The 20,212-nt window shown below is 39.1% G+C and overlaps 1 protein-coding gene across 1 annotated transcript; it reads right to left on the reverse strand.

The window, feature by feature from the left end:
* Positions 1–1,630: 1,630 nt before the first annotated feature.
* Positions 1,631–7,621, reverse strand: LOC140238717 (uncharacterized). The gene is made up of 5 exons (XM_072318613.1): positions 7,531–7,621; positions 6,656–6,895; positions 3,995–4,141; positions 2,825–2,935; positions 1,631–1,861 (listed from the first exon to the last, which is right to left on the reverse strand). The coding sequence occupies exons 1-5, from the start codon at positions 7,549–7,551 to the stop codon at positions 1,631–1,633; spliced, it is 750 nt and encodes a 249-aa protein (XP_072174714.1). The 5' UTR covers positions 7,552–7,621.
* Positions 7,622–20,212: the final 12,591 nt, after the last annotated feature.

Raw genomic sequence — 20,212 nt, forward strand, 5'->3', positions numbered from 1 at the left:
GGAAGCTCTAGATTTGCGACGCGAACGGTTGAGACAACGATTACGATGCTCGCTCTCAGAATTGAGCGGACGCGAAAATGGCCCACAAGTCGTCTTGAAAACTCAGACGACGCGAGCTATATATAGATCAATTTTAATAAGTAATTTTGCGCATGTGCAAAACATTTCTTTTTTCCTCTGAACTTCAGAGCCGCTAAAATCTAGAGCTCCCTATTGTCAGTAGTTGGGATATGAGTGGTGTGGCTATTGTACTAGAATTTATCCATTCCTGAAAACGAATTTGTTGACACGGCTCGTCATGTGCCACATAATGAAGGGTAAGTATCACAAATAACAACCGAAACAAATGATGCACTTTAGATCTAGCCATTTATTTGCGAACTTATAATCTCAAAATGTTCTTTTCCTTTGGTGGCAAGCATTGCCACATTCAGTAAATGCATCCGTTTAATTTCAGCAAAACACAGGAATAAGCTAAGCTCATTAGCACTATCAAAGTTACTGACCAATCTTAAAATGTTGATATATCTCAGAAAGTTATGAAATGCATTGACCAAGTTCCAAGCGTTCAATTTCAACAATGTACTTGTACACAAAGCTACCCTATATTTTTCTCAATTGTTTGGAACACAACTACTTTAGCCAGGATATTTCTGTCGAAAGCAATTGTCTTAACTAAATTATCTTCTGCCGATTCTGTTTCTGAGTTAGCATCGAAACCTTTGACATATGCACAGATCAGAGGTTGTGCAACTAATTGAAATTAGTTTAGATTAAATTTAAATTAATTTAAATCACTTTTACTATACCAGTCCTATCCTGCTAATCTTAGCTTTGGTTCACCAAAGCGAAACGTGAAAGTACAATCATCTCAAGTCAACTAATAGGCAAATGATATACTTGATGGTATACTTATATGATCTAATTGTGAGTATTGATAGCAAAGCCTTGTCCCCACAAGAACATTGTTCAAAATCTGTGTAATGCAATATAGTATCATTCATATAGAAATATCAGGAGTAGCCCTAGTGGTAACTACAACCCAATATTTAACATCGGTCGTGTACATCAACTCTCTGTCACTTATGAAAATCACACAAACAAACAAAGGTCTGGTAGTATAATTTGGCAAATCAGATTTTTCTGGATCTTCAGTTTCTCAATTAGAATCTCACTTGAGTGTCTTATATTCCTTTTCCAAAATGTAATGAAAGTTTGCATGGTTTACAAAATACTTCACATGATTGTTTCCTATCGTCTGGTATGAAATCTTACGGTGATTTATTTCGCAGTTTGGGGGAAATAAATGAAAAAATAACATCATGTCACTCGAAAAAACGCTTTCCTTTTGAACGGAGAATTTGGGAATTTTTCAGGGTCCGAATAACTCTGGTAGTAATCTATTGTATTTCGCTCCGTCATTAAAAAAAAAAAATGTTCCCAGTTTTATCATTCTGACGAAAGGTTTGAATTACTTCTATACAACATGCCAGCTTAGCTTAGGAAAGTGATCCGATTTTCAGGGATGGCAAAAAGGACACGTAATCATGGACTTTAGTTCACAAACTATAAGAATTGAGACAGTAGATAGAGCGATATGAGACCGTGAGACCGTCTCGGTCTGCAACTTTTAAAGACATATTCTGATACCAAAAACATAAAAGCAACACATAAGGCTCCGACGTTTCTCCCGCCTTCCTGACATCTCTCCATCGGTCCCCACCTCCAGCCACTGAGAGATTCGGCCGCTGCACATCCCGCGGATGATAGGTCCGTTGGCGGCCTGGACGTAGTCAGCCGGAATTATTCCTGCGACACGGTAATTCTCTGTCTCCATCTTGCTCGAGACCAGGTCGATGACCTGAATAAACAAACAGTCGATGGGAAAGAAAAAATAAAGTACTCTGCTAGATTGATTAAATAAACTCAAATCAACATCATGCACTATACGGAACAGACACACACACACACACGCACACACACGCACACAAATTAGAAGCAGGCATGTGTAATAGATGGGGGTAGATATTTGAGAGACAGCACTTGTTTTGAGAGGCGAACGGATCAACAGGCACTTAAGTATAATAAATTCTCGTAACATCAAACAGGACGTCATGTTGACCTTCCTTTTCAACGTAAATTGCAGACACTGATTAAGTTTTAAAAACAGTAACGGCAGATAGCATGGACGACTGTCACACCTCCACACCCACAACGACAACTCCACTTCCGGTAACAATGTGATTTGCTCCCTCAAACCTCTTCATTATTGAATTACTTTGCACACACACAAATTCATATGAACACAGACACATCGTAACATATGCACATTAGCTTGATCGATTTGACATGTTTCCTGTATCGTTAAATGACTTAATACAGGAACCATGTCAAATCGATCAAGCCTAAAAATACAAAAATGAGACCCATCTCTCAAAGTTTATCTAGAGCATGAAAGACAAACATGAAAATTTCACGCGAAAGTGGGACATCCTAAAAAAAAATCTAGACTTTAATGTCTGCTTTGATGAGAAGGTTATAATCATCCGAAACAAAAATGCGTTCCGCAAAAGTTCCGAACTCATATCAAAATGTAGACTGAGGAACCGTCAAACCATCCAAGCGTCCATCCGATCCACCGCGCCACATAAACACATTTAAAGCACAGCACAGTGAAAGCCAGTCTGCCTGAAGATCGCCTCACTGCGTGAAACCGCCGGTAGGGGACAAGACGCCATAGCACAGGTACACCTATTATTATACATACACACACACTAACACGCACGTGTATTCACAATAGCACACATAAACTTTTTAATGATACCTGATTATGTTCCTTGTTCCTGGTGAAGTTCTTTGCCATCTGTGCCAGTTTGTCTTCAAGGGCGAAACCCACGCACGAATTCTGATCATGGATATTCATGAACACCACATTCTGCCGGAAGAATTTGTAGGAACAATTTTGATACATTCAGTTAAAAAGTTCATACAGACTTCATGAGGATGCGTCTAACACACAAAAAAACAACAACAACAGGACGAACTCGCAGCCTTTTTCCTGTGACATGATGATTTGTCTAGTTATCTGGGAATATTAATGGGGGTGAGGAAACATTTCATACTTATCATTAAACAAAACTGTCCTTGCATATGACTTTAAAAAAAAAAAAACACCATATAATTTTCAAGGTAAATCGATGATATTGCTATTACACCCAAAGAGCCGCGACTATTGATTAATATGAACCTATGAGGAGGACCGGTGGAACTGCAAGAGCTGGGTCGGAAGGTGTGGAGTATTCCCCACCCCCCCCCCCCCCCGATGTATTTATTTTGTTTTCCTGGGATGGTGGTCTAAAAGCTCTCATATATTTTATTCCATTCAATTTATAGAAACGTCAAGAGTGTGAAAAACATGTTGCGAAGATTCAAGATCCATGATTCAAGTCTTGTCATATTGTCATGCACTCAGGCATAAAAATCGTCATACACAATATATGCAAAAGAAAACAGAACAATATAACTAAATGACCAATACACGCTGACCAAAATACATAAATCAACTCACTGAATATTGCACTTTGTCCCCGTGCATGTGTGTTCTGTTCCAAACAATTCTAATTTTAACAATTCGTCAAATACAGCGATGATGAAGACAATACGCATGGACCGAGACCCTACCACCAAAACACCCACCACACATCCAACAAAAACAAGCCATAACAAATCAAAAAGTTCCAGAGTGCACAATTTGCACAAAATCACAATTAATTTTGAAAAAAAGTCGACTCAAAGAGGAAGGAATGAACAAAGAAATGAAACGAAAGATGAGACGAAAAATGGAGACCGTACAGTCGCCGAAGTGGACGATTCCATTGTTAATTGTATCACATTTTATGTAAAGGTATATTTATCATGTTGGTATTGCACATCATGAAAAAACAAACAAATAAAAAACGCAAATATAGAGGTAGCAGCCCGAAATTGAACTCACCCGATCGAAGTCGATCGCGATCGTGGCCGGCGAGCTGCCGCTGAAGTTACCAGGAGCGTTGATGAGAATAGTGTTGAGGGCGCTGTTGTAGGTCATGGTTTCGGAGGCGGACTCCCCGTTTCTACCCCTCAGCTCCACGTGCCCAGTCTGCAAATCACGTGATCAGTTATTGTCAGTATGAGTTTGAGTTTGAGTTTATTTATTTAACAACGGTAAAAAGCTTGCAATCAGCTAAAAGTTACGTGAAATGATAACAAAATATAAAAATCATACAATGCAGAAAATGCAAATAAGAACGTGAAATAATCATTGCAAACGAACGCCAAAAAAAAGTCACAAAGTCACAAAGTATACAAAGTATAACATGAAAAGAGTAATACAATGAACAAAAGAAATCAAAACGAGAACTAAGGAAAATAATTATACAGAAATATACAAAGGTTGGAAAATGGACAATCATACCAGCACTATGCAAACAGATTTAGACGTTCTTAAATAACAGACGAGCTTTTAACTAGACGGGATGTGTGTGTGTGTGTGTGTGGGGGGGGGGGGGGTCAAATGATTTGACAGACCTGTTCTATGAGAAAATATTTAGATGTACAGAATTAATACTTGGATATAAGTTGAATATAAATTATTGCAATCATACAAATCTTTTCTTCATTTCTGTTATAAATAATTTAATATCATTAATTGTCCTAAGAGCTGTAGGGAGACTATTAAAAAGCTGAGAAACGTTAAATAATATAATTTACTTTTTCTTAGAAAATTGGTTCGTGCTTTTGGAAGAACAACAGTTGTGTTTTCATTTCGGAGATTGTAATAAGGCTGAGATCTAAACTGAATCCTGCAAGACTGTGAATCAGGGCGAGGTTATGGAGCAATTTAAAGATGATTGTCAGGGCCTGAATCTCCCGTCGATTTTTCAATGGTTTGACATCGGTGGTACTGTGTACAGAGCTTCTCTATTGAAACGACCATCAACTCCCAGTTTGTAAACACAGCCTTGAGTCTACAGGGTTAGTCTGTTATTTTGACGTAGCGACTTGTGTTTGAGCACGATATTAGAAGGTTCAGCCAATATTCTGATTCTTAAAAAAAAAAATCAGTTTCTATGAAACTTTTATCAGATAAGATGGTACTGCATAGAGAACTGAGAGGCACAATTTTAACGTACATGTATAAGAAACCGTCCTATACATTAATATACACTCAGCAAAATAAAAAGAAAGTGAACACTTTTTAAAGTTTATATTTCTCATAGAGAATTTGGCTGAATTTTAACATTTTATATACCAGGTTAAAAATAATTCAATTGGCTTTCAACCTGGTAGGTCAATAAAAAAAGGCAATCTCTACGCATGAGTGAACACATTCGTTGTTCTCTTTCATAGCACAAAAGTAAGAATTGCAAAAAATGGACAAATTTTCATTCATGCGTTTGTGCTCTTCCATGTAACAATGACAGCAAAATACTAGTCAAAACAAAAGAAAATATTAAGTTTCAAAAATCATCCTGTGATCTCTGTAATAACTTTGTATCCCGCAAAGACAAAGAAAGGAAAAAATGATGGAGAATATTAAGAATCTTGTGTCAAATCCAAATGTAAATGGCATGAAAGAGGTAATAGCAACAAAAATTGAGGAAATTTCAAATGTTATGACTGGTTATTTCAAATTAAGAACAGATAAAAGAAAAAGAAATATATTTGTTTCTTGAATTTGTCTCATGAATTCTTAAATTCCTAAATCAAAAGAATGAAATAAAGAAAGTCTGCAAATCTTATCACCTTTGCGGCTTTCTCCTGTGTCATTTGAAGTTTGATTTGACAGAAAACATTCATGTCTCTCACTATGTTAAATTGGTCTGTTTTATCATTGCTACCTTGAAGGGCGTTTGCAAATGCACAAAAAATGTCATTTTTTGCCATTTTTACTTTCGTGTCTTGAAGGACAAAAATTAATGTGTTCACTCATGCATGACATTTCCCTTTGTTTGTTTGTTTGTTTGTTTGTTTGTTTGTTTGTTCATTTCCATCTAAGAAGATGGCTGGATGGCCCATATTCAGCTACGTTTAGCTGGTCTTCCATGGGGTCACCTACCAGTTTGACAGCCAATTAGATAACCTTTAACATGGTATTTACAATGGTTTTGATCAAAATATTCTATGAAAACTATTGTGTGTAAGAAAAAGTGTTTACTTCCTTTTTTGCTGAGTGTAGATCGGTAAACTGTTTCTTTAACAAACTTGTTATGACGACATGAAAATAAACCAAGTAATGCAGTTTGATCATATAAAAATGAAGTTCCTAATTGATTAATTTTGGCCAAAAAAAAATGAGTAGATGTTAATTTACTTGAGAGGAAAACAATAGTCTCAATTTCTCTACCTATTGTTGTCTTTTACGCTTTCTTGGTCTTCGTCAAAGTTTGTAAATGTAATCTGCATTTACGAAATTTAGTGCCATCCGTGAAATATGATTATCTGCGTAATGTGAGTTTACAAAATGTGGCCTTATAACCACAGTGGAAAATATAAAATAATATTAATCTAAGGTTGAATCAATGCTACGAAATATTTGGGAAAATATTATGACAATTTTCACCCTGACCATAATCAAAATGGAATTTATAAACTACAGTGTCTTTGAACTCACAGCATCATGATCCAGGACTTGATCGCGTGCCCCAGCAGGGCGACTATTGCTGGCAGGTTGCTGACAGTGAGCACTTCCCTTGTGAGTCATTGCAGTGATTGTGATGGCACCGGCTACAAGAAGAGCTGTGATGAGTACAGCGGTACAGGGGGTCCTCCACGAGGCGAAACGCGAGCCTCTGGGTGGCGCCGTATCTGCTCCCATCTTGGCGTATGGTGGCAGAGCCGAGGGTATGTCGCACTATGGTAGGCAATAGAAGGGGGAGGGGAGGGGGAGAGGAGAAGAGGGGTAAGTTTGAGGTATTTGGGCGTTTAAGTTTGAATGAAGAGAAGTGAACCCTGGAGGCTTTAAAGGGACGGTATCGTAGATTTGTTAACGTGATGATTCAGCCTTCAATTTTCCGCGAGATATTTATAATCCACTTGAAATAAAATGTTAAATAGCATAAAGAATTTTACGAGGAAATCAAGGTTTACTATAAATCATCAAGCATCAATAATAAACTCTGAATTCAACTTTTAATCATATGCACTTTCATATTTCGTAAGTTTTCACATTATCTCGAAAAATCATCATCAACAGAAGTCGGAAAAGATAGATGTATACATATATTCCATTACCAAAATATATTGCATTACCAAATTTACATATAATTACCTAAGAAATTATGCAGTAGAAGGACTGCCACTATAAGTGTATGCCTGAACACGTGGCAGCCCATTAAACCTATCTACGTATGCATAATATTATCTAGTTTAGCAGAATGGAGAAAGAGAGAAAAAAAAAAACTGCTCTTCAAAACACAAACAAAACCAAGTGCGAATAATGTTTTCAAATCATTTCTGTGATCTTATAAGTCAGTCTAGAAAGATTACCTGTGATCCTGATTTCTCCATGATAAGGTCGAATAGTTGATGAAAGGCCGTCAGTGGAAGAAAGTTGCAAGGTCGACAGTTGAAGGAGTTGGTTGAAATTCTGCTCACGGTCCAGCTGCCTGATGAAACGACACTGCAAGTTCACAGGATTTATAACAAAACGCTTAGGCGGAGCTTTGTAAAAACCCAAATTTCACTCAAATTCTTCGTGCTCTGATTGGTTGGAACCAAATCAATGGAGCGCATATCTAAATCTGGCTTTCGTTCAATTATGATCTCAAGTTTCACTGAAAATCCGTCCTTGGACATGATGTTTTACCCTCCATATTCCCTCTCGACTATGAATGGGTATTTGGCAAAGCCATGAAGTATTAAATGTTAATGGCAAGTCCCTCTGGTAGAGCGGTGTCAACACTGTAGAGGCTTCCCTGGATAGAAAAAGACATTACTATCATTATCAATGTTATCCTTATTGGTTTCACTATCATTATTATCATTATTATCATAATCATTATTATCAAGACCATGATCATTATCATTATCATCATCATTACTATTATCATTACGCCTATTATTATCTTTATTTCATCTTGAATCCTACTATTATTCCGAATCTGGATACAAACAACACAGATCTCTCCAGCCAGCCAGGCCAAACAGCACCATAATTAACTATACCTAGGGATGAATGTCTTTTCTCTTAACACAAGATTGAACTAGTTAGGTTTAGATCAGTATCATTCTGCCATTACCTACCATTGTCAAATCATTTGTCCGAAATATAGTGGATAATTATATAAACTGCAATGTATGCGAGAGGCTACAACCATTTTCCCTATGTGTAATAGACAGATTGTGCAGTTGCTCGTCGCGGTCGGCTCGTGGGGAACCAGTCCTCAGTAATGGTCATGCTGACAAAGGGCCAAATACACAGATACGCTCGTCGGATCGACAGTCAACAAGATCCAATCAAATCTTATCACATGTTAAGAAAGCCTTACTTTTCTCATATAACCTTAAAGGTTTAATCCTTTTTTATTGTAAGCTCCCTGAGCCTCACGGGAAGAGCCTATCAAACATTCACTGCATCGTATCGTATAGTATAAGCCAGTTCCGAGTTCCTCTTTGCGCATGAGCAGAAAAAAGGTCATTTGTACCAACAGGCATGTTGGTTTTTTAATTTACTGAGATAAGCATCTCTGATGTAATGATTATACATACAATCCTTACAAATGCTGCTTGCCAGCCCATCCACCTGACAGCAAAATTGGTATACGTGGTTTGGCAATATCAACAGAAAGTGCTTTTTAATATAACCAATGCAAAATAATGAAATGGATGCTTTCCCAAGTGTTTATTGGCGGATCATTCTGGTGATCTGATCTTTCTTTGTTTGGACAGGACTGATGAATTCCATCAACTGTTAAGTAAAACATCTGCATTAATCGCTCTGAAAACGAGTGAAGTGCCCCTAACCGACTGAGAAAAAAGAAAGATCATTCGGACCAATGTGCCCATGAGCTAACTCCGAACATACATTATTGTATTGTGTTGTATTGTATTGTAATATATTGTATTGTATTGTATTGTATTGTATTGTATCGTATCGTATCGTATTGTATTGTATTGTATTGTATTGTATTATATTGTATTGTATTGCATTGCATTGCATTGTATTGTATTGTATTGTATTGCATTGTATTGTATTGTATTGTGTTGTATTGTAAGATTCTGCTTTGTGAGGTCTGTAGTGAGTACGCGTGCACATCGAAGATTGAAATCCATGCTCCAAGTTATATATTTCTTTGTCCTGGTTTTATCATCCCAGTTTACGTAAAGAATACGCATTGCACAAAAACTCCCCCATCCCATTAAGAGATATTATTTGAAATAAAACGCACCATCTTTTGGTAGAAATGGGGAAAATCCCATCAAAAATTGGCATAAAAAGGTGCCAATAGTATTAATGATGAACATTATCAGATAGGTTAATGTCCTATACCTTTGACAGGGAGGGTTTTTTTTTAAATACACTTCCTAGTTTACTGATATTTGATAAGAGCACTGGCTCTAAATTATTGAGGTTTTCTTCAACGTGATTAAGGTTGGCACGACATTTTGCAGGATTTGACGGGAAAGCCCCGTCTATGTTACAGCAGTATCACACCATAACATACCATAACTGTTCGATTCGCTGCAGGGGAGATGCGGGGAGTGGTGCCATGAGGAGAGTGGTGCCACAAGGAGAGTTGAAGCGTCCCTCCCTCCCCCCCCCCCCCCCACCTCTTCTAACTTGTATCCAGAGTTCACAGGTTAAATCTCTTGCGCCCTCTGTTGAAATGTGCTATAAGATCACTGTCACTGTAGCACAAGGAAACAGAGGTGGTACAACACAACAAAGACACAGGCCACAAAAAATAATCAAAACCGAAGTAAAAAGTGAATTTCTCCTATTCATGTACAGTGTATGACCCTCACTATGACTGAGACGACAGCATATAATTTGTCTGCGATATATGTATAACCTAGATCCATCCAAGTCTTTCTTATTAGCATTTCATTTCATTTGGCAATTTGTGAACATACACAGCCAAGCGTTCCTTCCCGTTTAATCCTGTTACCACAATTTCTTGGTTATCTTACAAGATATTAGTTGTATACTGCTTTTCAATCAGTACATCATGCATATGAGGTTTGCGTTTCCTGAGCACAATGAGCATTAACGTACATTATTTTTGTTTTCAAAGAAAGTTTTGCCAAGTACATTGCAATACACTCTTAGTTTTATCATGTTCCTGAAGTTTCATGCATTCACCACAGAGGTGACAATAATATGTCATGGCCTTGTAGCTAACGTTTTATAAAGTGAACATAGTGTGGTCTGGCCGCGTGTTACTTACATGTGTCTATACGTGAGTTGTTCTTTTTTTTTTTTCCTCCCTTTATCCTCCTCCTCCTCCTCTTCTTATTCTTTTTTCTTCTTGCTCCAACAAACTCGGTTTACAGACAAACATACAATTGTTCCAACTTGCATTCCAAACTACATATTCATGTTGCTTATCATAATTATTCATAACCACTACTCGTATGTGACAGAGATTTCCGGGGTCTCGCTGGGACAGTGTAAGAGGCCTGCATGTCCCGCCGTGAGTTCTAGTTTCTATAGCCTACAGTGCATTCACTTTCTGTTCCTATATACTAATGTCGAAAGGTACAATTTTCAACTGCCCCTTTATTATCATTTATACGGATGTTATTATGCCATGTTGACATACACTGCTTATTCCAAACTGGATTCCATACGTACATTGCATATCTAATACTAGTTTTTATGTTGTAGCAACAAAAAAAAAAAAAAAAAAAAAAAAAAAAAAAACTAGAAATGTCGCTTTGGCGACTGGTATGCCTCCGCCATAATGCATGATTTTCCCAATAGGTCTAGATAGTACATGTGGACACTGTGTGATTACATTTTCACAAAATTGGTAAAATATTGGAATGACAAGTTTGTCACAAATGTGTTGAATGTTCACCTTCCTTGACGTAGGTTTAATTGGATGAATAGGAGAGCATGTATCTAGGGATTTAAGGACTTTAACTTGACTTTGACCCATTCATACATTTAGGCATTGAGTAATTTTCAAGGTACAGGTGTGGAGAAAAAGAGCAATTTCTGAATTGAATAGTAAATTGTTACCATTTTCATCTGGCCCTTGACCCTAAAATTCATAAGATAATTACTTTCAGGTAGAACATGCATAATATGTACTAAGTTTCAAGGTAACTTGAGCCACTTCCGAGATATGGAGGAAAAAGTTAGTTCAGCACTTTCACTTGATCTTTGACCTTTTGACCTTTGAGGCAAAAAGAGAAAAAAAAAACTTTCCATAGAATTTCTATAAGGTTACACACGCATACACCAAGTGTAAAAAATAACCCTGCTGGCATTGCATAAATATGAGGGTAATAGTAAAATTTTGAAGTCTTGCACTTGACCTTTGACCCCTGACCTTTGACCCCATGAACCCTACATTCTCTAGATAATCACTTCCAGTCAGTACATGTATATACTATGTTCCATGAAGATACCTTGAACAATTTTCCAAGGTACGGAGAAAAAAAAGAAGTTTTAATATTTTTACTTTACCTTTTGACCTTTGACCTCATGACTCAAACTTTCACCAGAGAATCTTAATTGGGTAATACATGTATACACTAAGTTTCAAGAAAATCTCTTCAGGCATTCAATAGATAAATGGTGGAAACAGTGACATTTTACGTATTTGACCCTGACCTTTTGACCTTTGACCTTTGACCTCATGACCCAAACTTTCACCAGAGAATCTTAATTGGGTAATACATATATACACTAAGTTTCAAGAAAATCTCTTCAGGCATTCAATAGATATGGTGGAAATAGTAAAATTTTATGTATTTGACCCTGACCTTTTGACCTTTGACCTTTGACCTCATGACCCAAACTTTCACCAGAGAATCTTAATTGGGTAATACATGTATACACTAAGTTTCAAGAAAATATCTTCAGGCATTCACTAGATATGGTGGAAATAGTGAAATTTTATATATTTGACCTTGACCTTTTGACCTTTGACCTTGAGCATGTGCACCCAAAAGTTGATAGGCACAACTTCACCCCCTAATACACATACATGCCAAGTTTCATTAGGATACCTCAACAGGTTTCGATAGTTACCTTGTCCACAAAATTCATTACGGACGGACGGACGGACGGACGGACGGACGGAAGGACGGACGGACGGACGGACGGAAGGACGGACGGACGGACAACCCGAAAACATAATGCCTCCGGCACCACTTCGTGGCGGAGGCATAAAAAAAAGAGTTAAAAACTGTTTATACAATAAAGGCGAGCCAATGGAGTAAAATGGAGTCAAAAGGGGGCTGAGCTTTCCATCCTAGCAGAATCTTCGTCAGAGGCAAAATGACAAAAAAGCAGGGAAAGCAATCACATAATAAGGACTTCATACAACAAGAACAGTCAGGGATGGGCTTGGTACATAGAACAAAGAAAATAAAGGAAAGGGTTGAAGGTCATGAGCACGGACCCCAACAGATAAAGGGAGGGGAATTAGAGCAGGAGCGCGGACAGACAAAAGCAGAGGAGGGTCAGTAATGATTATGAGGATCATGGGGGCAACCATTGAAGGAAAGGGATGAATAGGGAGGCAACATCAAAGAAGATAAGGAACACCAGAGGAATAAAGAAAGGGAAAGAGTGCTAGAGCAGCAGATGTTACATTCAACCCCATATCGTCCTTGGATTTGGTGGCGCTACATCGGTGACATTTTGTTCATCTGGACCAGGGAGGAAGAAAGCCTCCATACTTTCACTGACCACATCAATTCTTTCCACAGAACCATCAAATTCACTTCTGATTTCTCCCAAGAAGAGACCAACTTCCTTGATGTCACCGTTACAAAGGATTCTAACCATAATCTATGTCACCACCACTCTGTACACTAAACCCACAGATACCCATTAGCACCTTCACTCAGCCAGCTACCACCCCCGCCACTGCAAAACCAGTATCCCTTACAGTCAAGCCCTCAGACTTCGCCGTATCTGCTCTGAGGATTCTTTTCCATTTCCAGTTTTCTTTCCATGCCAGGAACCTGAAGAGACATCTCGAAGCCAGGAGTTACAGTCCCAGGAGAGTTCAACAAGCCATCAACAAAGTTCGTTCTCTCCCCAGATCTGAAGTTCTCAAACCAAAAACCAACAAGCAGGACACCACTGACAGAATACCCTTCGTGACCACTTTCCATTCCAGTCTACCCTCTCTCCACAATATCCTTCTTGATAATCACCATATCTTTCACACCTCTGATCGTCTCTTACAGGCCATCCCAGATACTCCCATCCTGGCACACCGACGCCCGCACGCCCCACAACCTCAAGGATCTTATCGTCTTTGTTGAAGTACCCTCCCTCACTGACAGTTCTTCTGCTATACAGCATGGCACATTCAATTAATGTTCAGCCAGTAGGTGCATCATTTGTAGTATACACACACATGAGAGTGACCCTTTACCTGTTGGGATCCTTGCCCATGGCCTCCCACCCTCTCCTTTGTTTTCTTTGTTCTATTTACCGACCCTGTCCCTGTCTGTTCTTGTTGTGTGAAGTCCTTATATGTATGCGATTGCTTTCCCTGCTTGTTTGTCATTTTGCCTCTGACGAAGATTGTGCTGGGATCGAAAGCTCAGGCCCCTTTTGACTCCATTTTTTTATGTTGGTTACACTTTCATGGTCTGTAACGCATTGAGGTATCACGCCGGGATGAGAACGCTAACTCGCAGCGCTATGCCACCCTCTCCTGCTTGTACTAAGAGATCAGCTTTGTTTGGCCCCCTGTCGTGGAAATAAATCTTCTTGCTTTAAGATAAGCGACAAGTGTTCCCCTAAACACACACACAAAAAAAAAAAACCAAGCAAACAACAATATCCCAATTTCACACTTTAGATAAAGATATAGGGATAGATAGAAAGATAGATAGATAGATGGATAGACGATGGTTTATGTTTCTGATGTAATTCCTAATCGTTGTTTATTATGTGTTATGTTTTGTTTGAAAAAAGAAAATAAAAATTAATGAATTGAATTGATAGATGGATGGATGGATAGATCGATAGACAGATAGACAGATGGATAGTCGATGGTTTATGTTTATGATGACATTCCTGATCGTTGTTTATAATGTGTTATGTTTTGTTGGAAAAAGAAGAATGAAGATCAATTATTTGAATTGAATTGAATTTATAGATAGATAGGTAGATAGATAGATAGATAGATAGATAGATAGATAGATAGATAGAGGATGAGAGAGATGGAGCCTCAGTCATTGTTTCGTAAATGCAGGAACCATGGACTGTCGTTCCACTGCTGTCACGGACGTAACGTTGATATATTTCTACTGACTTTACTAAACATTGTTCTAACATAATTACTACCTGTGTTTTTTCTTCGTAAAACACGTAACGATAAAATGTGTGTAATCATTTTACAAGTCTCTGACCATAAGAATGGTTTGCTTTTACGAAATAAACATCTTTGTTATGACTTGGGAAAGGAATGTGATGTACAATCTGAAGTTTAATTATGTATATTACGTCGAACATAGAAAAAACGAAGGTAATTCTATTGGGGGGGGGGGAAGAAGTGGTCAAAGTACTAATCTAGTGTCTTTCATTTTGTTAACCACTCGCTCGAAAAATATTGCTTAACTTATGTAAAGACATTTTTTAGTTTTGTCAGTAGATTACAGATTCTTATTGTCTTTGGCATGTACATTTAAGCTTATCCCTTTTGTGTTTTTCCGTTCTGTGTATTGATATGTTAGACTAGCCGAATATGCTCCTATAGACATGTGCTTGTTTATGTATTTCAAATTTAAAAAAAAAAATCTGAGTCTTGTCAATAGATTGTAGTATAATGATTGTCTTTGATACATATTTACACTCATTCGTTATGTCTTTTTACTTGTGTGTTTTTACATCTTCATATCAAAATATGCATTATCTTTTATTTCATATATCTTTATCTTCCGTTTTGTTCAAGCCCCTTTCTAAGACAGAGAGAATATGTTTTGTATTTGTCACAAAGGGTTACGATAATGTACCAAAAGATGCGATTTGTAGCGATTTCATTGCAAGTGCAAAGCCATTTCGAGATGTTTCGAACCATATTGAATTATACATAATGCAAATTAAAGAATATAGGCTGATTCTTTGTATGTAGTTTCATTTAAAATGCATTTTTCTTTTTGATTCCAGTGCGTGAATATTAGGCACGACAGACTGGTTATAAGAATAGGTTGCAAAATGTAAACACTGCGCTTTAAAACACTTCGCAGTGCCGTATCCCGAAGAGAGTCTTGCTAACTATATACTAAATTATACGCCATGTACTCAGCGTATTACGCGTTCGTGGGTTTTATTATAGCGTGTACGCTCAAACGTCATAATAGCTCCACGAAGATTACGGGACCAGTTTTGACCAATCACAGGTCTCAAAACGCATAAATCGAAAAACGAGTTGACCAGACTCTCTTTATATTATTCTAAACTGACACATTTAGGAAAATATTTTTGTAGACACAGATGTTCACTTTCTACAAGGTCAAGATCATGAAATACAGACAAGTTCATATATACATCAGAAACTTGCTTGGAATTTTTTTTCTTTGGAATTTAGGCACTTTTCTATCATTCAATTTTCTTCAATTTTTAGTACTCCTGTATATCGTCTTGGTAGTTACGAAGATCTATGGCCATGATAGCTGCAAGTAGACTTGTTTTCATTGCAATTTTCGTCGGGTCGTTTCCTACTTTGACTAGACTAAAAACCTAGTTATCGTCGAAACTCCATGGTCCAGATTCACGAAGGTGGTTTAGACTAATATACCATGGTTTACGCCTTTTTTTTTCTGCATAAACAACGGCCGACATCATTGCGTACCAACGGCGTAAATCCATACTGAGGAGTGGGGGGGATGGTCACCATCACCACGATTACAAGCCCATTACCGGACCGGCGCAGCCTTTTTTTTTTTTTTTTTTGGGTGGGGGGGGGGTGGGGGGGGGGGGAGAAGCTTTGTGCCCCCCCCCCCCACACACACACACATACTTTACAGGGATCGGATGCCCCACTCTTTTGCATGAAATATAAAGTGGGAGAAAAGTGGCAGCAACAACATAAAGACTTTTTGTTCTTGTTGCTTTTTTTTTTTTTTTTTTTTTTGCTTGTCAGACGACTTTCGGCGGAAAATCAGACCTTAAAAGTATGAAAACATTTTTTTTTTTTTTGGAAATATCTGTGAGAGGGAGGGGAACGACCGAACGGGGGAAGGGTGTGTATGGGGGGGGGGGGGTATCCCTCTCCCACACGAGGAAGATTTTGCATTTTCAGACCTGAAATTCAGCGATCTGGTGCTTACTTGTGGTGAAAATTTTCTTTTCTTTAAAAAAACAATAAGAAAATGAAATATTCACAATATATTATTGAATGATAAAATCGTGGTATTTCAGCTCTTGCTGTGCGACATCACTGTGAAGGCCTACTAAATAATGGGGCCTATCATCGGCGTAGACAGGATTTGATCTTAGGAGGAGCGGTTATGTGAGGGAACGAATCAAGCGAGGGGGGAGGGTATGGTAGGGGGGTTTCCCCCTCCTACGGTGAAATCTCTTTGCGTTGAAAATTTTGACATTTTTCAGTCCAAAAACTGCCGTTTGTAGCTATATTCTTTGCTTTGGAAATTAAGGGGGCACACCAGGCGCAACTGCTGTCAATCACTGGCAGCAACATCAGGAGAATGGCATAGCGATTAAATGCGAGCGAGCGGAGCGAGCGAGCATGAAAATTTTAACATTTGACAGTCTAAAAACTGCCGTTTGTAGCTATACTTTTTCGCTTTCGAAATTAAGGGGGGCGCATCAGGCGCAACTGCTGGCAATTACTTGCAGCAACATCAGGAGAATGGCATAGCAGTTAAATGCGAGCGAGCGGGGCGAGCGAGCTTGAAAATTTTGACACTTTACAGTCCAAAGACTGCCGTTTGTGGCTGTATTTTTTCGCTTTGGAAATTATGGGGGCACACCGGGCGCAACTGCCGGCAATCGGGCAGCAACATCAGAATGGCATAACGATTAAATGCGAGCGAGCAAAGCGAGTGAGCTTGAAAATTTTGATATTTTACAGTCCCACATGTCCTTCGTGGCTGTACTAGTATTTTTTCGCTTTGGAAATTAAGGGGGGGGGGGGGGCGCACCGGGCGAAAACTGCTGGCAATTACTGGCAGCAACATCAGGAGAATGGCATAATGATTAAATGCGAGCGAGCGAAGCGAATGAGCTTGAAAATTTTGACATTTTCCAGTCCCAAAAACTGTCGTTTGTGGCTGTATTTTTTCGCTTTGGAAATTAAGGGGGCGCACCGGGCAAAAACTGTTGGCAATTACTGGCAGCAACATCAGGAGAATGGCATAATGATTAAATGCGAGCGAGCGAAGCGAGCGAGCTTCAAAAATTTGGTATTTTACAGTCCCCAAACTGCCGTTTGTAGCTATATTTTTCGCTTTGGAAATTAAGGGGGGGGGCGCACCTGCTCACAATTACTGGCAGCAACATCGGGAGAATGGCATAGCGATTAAATGCGAGCGAGCGGAGCGAGCGAGCTTGAAAATTTTGACATTTTACAGTCTAAAAACTGCAGTTTGTAGCTATACTTTTTCGCTTTGGAAATTTACCCATAGGGGGCACACCGAGTGCAACTGCCGGCAATTACTGGCAGCAACATCAGGAGAATGGCATAGCGGTTAAATGCGAGCGAGCGGAGCGAGCGAGCTTGAAAATTTTGACATTTTAAAGTCCAAAGACTGCCGTTTGTGGCTGTATTTTTTCGCTTTGGAAATTAAGGGGGCGCACCTGCTCACAATCACTGGCAGCAACATCAGGAGAATGGCATATCGATTAAATGCGAGCGAGCGGAGCGAGCGAGCTTGAAAATTTTGACATTTTACAGTCTAAAAATTGCAGTTTGTAGCTATACTTTTTCGCTTTGGAAATTTACCCATAGGGGGCACACCGAGTGCAACTGCCGGCAATTACTGGCAGCAACATCAGGAGAATGGCATAGCGGTTAAATGCGAGCGAGCGGAGCGAGCGAGCTTGAAAATTTTGACATTTTACAGACCAAAGACTGCCGTTTGTGGCTGTATTTTTTTCGCTTTGGAAATTAAGGGGGCACACCGGGCGCAACTGCCGGCAATTACTGGCAGCAAAATCAGGAGAATGGCATACTGATTAAATGCTAGCGAGCGAAACGAGTGAGCTTGAAAATTTTGACATTTTCCAGTCCTAAAAACTGTCATTTGTAGCTCTATTTTCGCTTTGGAAATTAAGGGGGCGCACTGGGTGCACCTGCTGTCAATCACTAGCAGCAACATCAGGAGAATGGCATAGCGGTTAAATGCGAGCGAGCGGAGCGAGCGAGCTTTAAAATTTTATCATTTTACACTCCAAAAACTGCCGTTTATAGCTATATTTTTCGCTTTTGTTTGTCCCACTTTTGAGAACCATCCCCCCCCTCATCGACGCCTCTTTACATATTAGGTTGCTTTTGTTAAGTGAAAGATCTGCTGCACACTCTTTGATAAATTAGGGAATATACGTCTATGTCAAAAGTGTACAAAGTTTATCCCTTATCTTATAGCGGACCTTTTGCATGTTCATGATTGCAATATCACGATATGGTGCATAGTTCTGGCGATATTTGGACAATTTTCCATTAAGAAAGTTCGAGATTTGTCCTCATCTCGGGAATTGCTTGGGGGATAAATGATTTGTCTGTCTAAACACTTCCTTTGGGGCGGGGCAAATGCCCCTTTGCCCCCCATAGATTCGACGTCCCTGATCTTCCCTTGGTATGCCCATAGATGTATCCTGACTGAGTCATCAGACACTGTTGTTTCTCAGGAATGATTCAGGAAATGGAGGGGATTCAATTATGGCGATAAAGTTGTTGTTATTGTTTGTTTGTATGTTTTCGTACATATTTTGCAGATGGTCCCCAGTCACTCGCGTCATAGCATGTTTACATGTAGACCTATACTATTTGACGTTGCCAACGCCTGAGCCATATCTTACAGTGTATGTCGATGTTACTTTCTTCGCGAGCGAGCGAAGCGAGCGAGCGCTTGAGAAAATTATACATTTCCCTACAAGATAGAATACTGTTCAGCTCTGTTACCTGTCTGAAGGCCGGCGTACAAACGTCATGCATTATGCCAAAATGGATACAATCACATTTCTGCTTCCTCCATTTTTTCCCCTCAAAATTCAGGGGGGGGGGGGGGTGATTGTACAGGCCATCCCCCCTCCTCCATTTCAGGGGGGGGGGGGATATATCCCCCATCCCCCCGGGATTTACGCCCATGTTGCGTACGTCAACATCAGTCAGACCGCAACGTCCTGAAAAGCCTTCGCATTTATCGTACGCGTATGCATGGACCTCGCGGACATGAATACGTAATGAGCTGGGAGACCACATTTTTAGAGTGTCTTTAAATTTAAACGACATTATCAATCTTCATGATTTATACATCGATAAAGAGCTGAAGAGTTGTACTTTGATGAAATTCGACCACTTGAAAGGTTATGACATATAAAATATACTGAACAAGGAAATTATAAAACACAAATTTTGCATATTTTTCATTCTTCTGAAGGGGTACACTAGACCGACGAAATTAAGGTGGACCAAAATGGAAGAGGTATAAAATGAAAGAGGAAATATCATGCTATGAAAACATAATGACTTTATGTGGACTGATCCTATGAACGGGTCAGGTTGGCGAATAAATCATTGCGTTGTACAGTTAATTTTTGACGAGATTTCAGTTTGCCGCGAACACGCGTTTCTGATTGGTTAATTCCCTTTGAGTGGAGAGTTGAACGCACCTCGCGGAATGACAGTAAACGTGTACTCTACATAACAGTAATACACTGTGTGTAGATGACAGTGTAGGACCCAAAGAGGTTCTATATGTAACCTCTTTGGTAGGACCCTATATGGTGTGTGTGTGTGTGCGCGCGCACAATGTATGTATACGCGCTCAGGTTCAGGCAACTGCTAACAAC

Source organism: Diadema setosum, chromosome 15, assembly GCF_964275005.1.
Source record: "Diadema setosum chromosome 15, eeDiaSeto1, whole genome shotgun sequence".
Classification (NCBI taxonomy): domain Eukaryota; kingdom Metazoa; phylum Echinodermata; class Echinoidea; order Diadematoida; family Diadematidae; genus Diadema; species Diadema setosum.

What these genes read in the sequence shown, in the direction of transcription:
- LOC140238717 (XM_072318613.1), bottom strand. Translation starts at nt 7,551, where the DNA reads ATGGAGAAATCAGGATCACAG. An exon ending in TGGAGAAATCAGGATCACAG is followed by an intron (nt 6,896 to 7,530) that starts GTAATCTTTCTA and finishes TGCCTACCATAG; the next exon opens with TGCGACATACCCTCGGCTCT. An exon ending in GGAACAAGGAACATAATCAG is followed by an intron (nt 1,862 to 2,824) that starts GTATCATTAAAA and finishes TTGTTTATTCAG; the next exon opens with GTCATCGACCTGGTCTCGAG.